Raw genomic sequence first — 3,831 nt, 5'->3', positions numbered from 1 at the left:
GACCTGAGTGCTTCACTCCAAGCTCTTCTTGACTTGATAGTCTGTGCTGAGAATGATGCCATGATTCTGATGGGCTTTCCTTCATAGGTGATCTGTTTCTTTTCTCCAACAGCTTTTAGTTGCTCTGCTCAATTTCTGGGATCTTGATTATTATGTGTCTGGGTGTAGATTTATTTTGGTTATGGATAATTGTGTTTCTATATGCCCCACTTGTGTCTATATAAGGTTCCTGATCCATGCTTGTGAAAATTTTGCAATTACTTCTGTAAATAGTCTATTTCCTTCACTCATGTTGTCTCCTGCACTTTCAGTGACACTTGTCAGCCTTATATTGTTTTCCCTGACCTCATCTTGCAGCTGTTGAATTATTATTTGCTGTTCCTTCATTATTTTAAACAGATCTTTTCTTTCACGATCACTAGCTGCAAGGCTGTCTTCAAGTTCTAAGAGTCAATCTTCGTTTCAGTCAAGTGGTAAGTCCAGCTTTCAAAGAAATTCTGAATTTCCTGAATGTCTCTTTGAATCTGTTTGATGCATGCTAATTCTTCCTTATGCTGTTTGCTCAAGGTTTCCATCATTTTTCTGTGCTCCTATGTTTTTTATCTACGTCTTATCTATGCCCAGCGATTCTTTTATTATGGTGTTCCTTTTATTACCTGAGCTATTCTTTCTGACCTGTTTTCCTCTATACCCTGATATAGTTGGTTCTTCACTTCAGTTGCTATTATTTGTGAAATTTCAGGTGTGTGACTTCCATGTTCTTCCATGTTGAAGTTACCTGGAATTATTCTGTTTGGGGTGTTTGGCTGAGATTGCATTTTGCTTCTGCTTTTTGGTATTTTTCAATCTTTCCAGATTTCAGGGAAATCAGGCTTGCTTCTGAGATGGCGTTGGATGGCAGAGCCAGAGGACCTGGGAAAGCAGATAGCTCACCCAGTTTTCCTGAGGGCAAGGCCCCTCCTGTGCTGGTGGCAGGGTTGGTGCCAGAGGATCTGGGCTCCCAGGTAGCTCACCTAGGCCCTTTTCCCACCCAAGGCACCTCCCAACGTAACAACAGGGGGGCACAGTTGGAGGATTCAAGAGCTATGGAAGCTCAACAAGGCTTCCTGAGACCAGAAGTAAATATTTTAGTGGAGAGAGGAAAAGGAATATGAGAGGAGGAAAGGAAAAAAGGAAAAAAAAAGAGGAAAGAAAATGGAAACAAAAGTTTTGCAAAGAAGGAAGAGAAGAAAGTTTGAAAGGTGGAAGGCAGTTCAGGCAAAAAAGAGAAAACAAGAAATATCATGGACAGGTACAAACTTCCTCTAATGAGTGTGGTCAGTTTGTATATATAAAATGTACCAATAAAGTTAATTCAAAACTTAGTATAGTGAGAGAGAGACAGAGAAAGAAAACTGCAAACAGAGATGAGCCTTTTATCATGGGGTCATAAGGCCTATCATTAATATTTCAATTTTCCTGACCTGGAGACTCCTGTGGAGATAAAGTTCAGAAAATGAGATCAAGGCTTCCCTATTCATTGCTCATGTACAACACACATGGCTCAGCGCTACCCTTAGCTGGCCTAGTATTGGCAAAGAAGGAAAGGCAGGAGAATGATGTGCACAGCTTCATGGTGCAACGGGGAAGGAAAGCCTTGACGAGAGCTCATTGGTGTCCTTGTGAAAACGTAAGGCAGATGCACTATCGTGGAGTGTCACATGTGGTTGACCATGTGGTACATATGTGATTCCCCTCCAATTATTCCTGAATTACAAGCAGAGGAAACAGGAAGAAAGTTGTCAGTGCAGACTTGAACACTTGGGGCTGATGGCTGCCCAGGTATAGTAGTATAGATCCTGGGGCTGGTTCTACATGTGCTGATCCATTTAAGCACATGACTATCCTTTCATAATAAAAGTGTTGTAATCAAGAAATGTGAATTTTTCAATTTTATTGTTCTTTATTACTGTTTTGGTTAGCTGAACCTGGGAAAAATTTCATCATTCTGTTTAGAATAGCTTGCTGATATTTTAGTGGTATGACAGTGTATCTGTTAATCTGGTTTGAAAGACTGAAAGTCTTAATGACACTATACCTACTGGTTGTTAATAGGAAAGAAACTCCATTGATGTACATTTGGTATCCTTTATCATAACAATTTTCATAGCTTACCACACCAAATTTTATATGTATTTTCTGGAGCTTATCTTCTTTGCATGTTTTCCTGCTACTCTTAATTCCTTTTTTGTATTGTTCAAGTCATCATTATTTTTTCAGACCCCAGCCATCCATTGCTGGTCGATAGGATCAGAGCTTGGTGCACACAGTGACTGTGCAACTTGGCCTCTGGTTGTCACCACTATTCTTCATCATTGCCCAGGAAAATAGGCAGAATTTCTGCCTGAATTTCCTTACTTATGACATAAAATAATCCCAACACTAAATTCATCGATCCATGTAGACACCCAGCAACGAATGTGTATGGCCTCTGCCTATATCTGAAGTCTTCTTATCCTGATTCACATCCTCACAGGCAGCAGGGGACATGCCTGTGAACTGGCATTTCTACATAGGGGCACAGAGGAGTGCTATGCCCAGTGAAGGCGCAGCAGATCCACCGAGGACAAGAGCTTTGTCTCCTCAAGATGCAGCAGAAGAAGTTACAGCATATCTTCAATGCAACTTGGGAGTCTGGGGTGGGCAGGAAATAGCCACTGTCTTCAGTGGTGTTGACAAAGGAGTGTACTCTGCCCAGGCTTTCTTCCAGATAATGTTCCAGGGAGTACAGAAGATATTTCTGATGAAACATCCTCTTCTCTTGTGTTACATGTCTTATCATACTGGAGAAATTATTTGAATTACTCATTGACTGAGTGATTTCCTGGATTGGTGTCAATATATACATTAGTGTACTTAAGAATTTAGGAATTCAATGTATTTTTTGTGGCACACGAGATTGAGTACAAGGTCTTGTGCATGTTCAACACGTAATCTTCAGTTAACTATTTCCTCAGCCATTTAAAAAGTTATTATGAGACAAAGGCTTCTGTGGTCTTCCTGTTAGAAAGACACAGACATATTGGATCAGGGTCTGCCCTAAAGACTTTCTCTTAATTTCTAAAGACAACCTATTTTTGAGTTAGGTCACATCCAAAAGTAACAGACTTCAGAACTCATCCTTACAACTGAAGCACAGTTCCATCCAGATCATAGTCTGACCAAAATCAGAGAAGAAGGCTTGAGTTTGTCAAGTCATATTTTTATATGGAGGACTCAGCCAGATTCTCAAATAAGTTTGTGTTTTTACTTGGTACAACTTGCAATATATAGGTTAAGGGACATAAAAGCCTTTTATTTAAGAATATCTTTATACAAGGTAGTAAACCCATATATTGTCAATAGATTCAATATGTTATCTTGCTATAGAGTTATTATAAACTAAAAAATCATTATCTTTTGACTGTTTGAAACTCTTTGAAGATTTTGCACTTACATCCCAACTTCATTTTGACTAGCTACTTTTCTAATGTGAATGAGGAAATGAGTCCAACACCTTCCAAAAAGGAGAATAAATACTTTATTACAGTTTATATACTTTAATTTTTAAGGTTTATCCTTACACAAATCAATGTTTTCTTCCATCTTTAACGGGTCAACTATTCTTATCCTGTTCAGAGTGTATAAGGCAATATTGATAGTTATACAATAAGAGAAGTCTAAGTGCACAATGAGGCTCACACTTTGTCCTGGTGATTTAGATAATGACAGATACAAGACACCATACATTGAACTAATACAGTGTTATTCAGAACAATCTACCTTCCCTGAAATTTCCACTGAATTTAGTGC

The 3,831-nt window shown here is 38.9% G+C and overlaps 1 protein-coding gene across 1 annotated transcript in view; it reads left to right on the top strand.

The window, feature by feature from the left end:
* LOC102016949 overlaps positions 1–3,831 on the top strand; it is a gene marked incomplete at its 5' end in the record, with an annotated part of 69,164 nt that overhangs the window by 21,231 nt on the left and 44,102 nt on the right. Inside the window, 2 exons of the mRNA XM_013507207.1 lie at positions 856–1,004; positions 2,516–2,724. Of these exons, the coding sequence (XP_013362661.1) occupies positions 856–1,004; positions 2,516–2,724 (358 nt within the window). The remainder of the gene's footprint in view (positions 1–855; positions 1,005–2,515; positions 2,725–3,831) is intronic.

Source organism: Chinchilla lanigera, unplaced genomic scaffold, assembly GCF_000276665.1.
Source record: "Chinchilla lanigera isolate Chin_1 unplaced genomic scaffold, ChiLan1.0 scaffold00123, whole genome shotgun sequence".
Lineage (NCBI taxonomy): Eukaryota > Metazoa > Chordata > Mammalia > Rodentia > Chinchillidae > Chinchilla > Chinchilla lanigera.
Note: the sequence above shows the minus strand (reverse complement) of the source record. Positions and strands in the feature narration are given on the sequence as shown.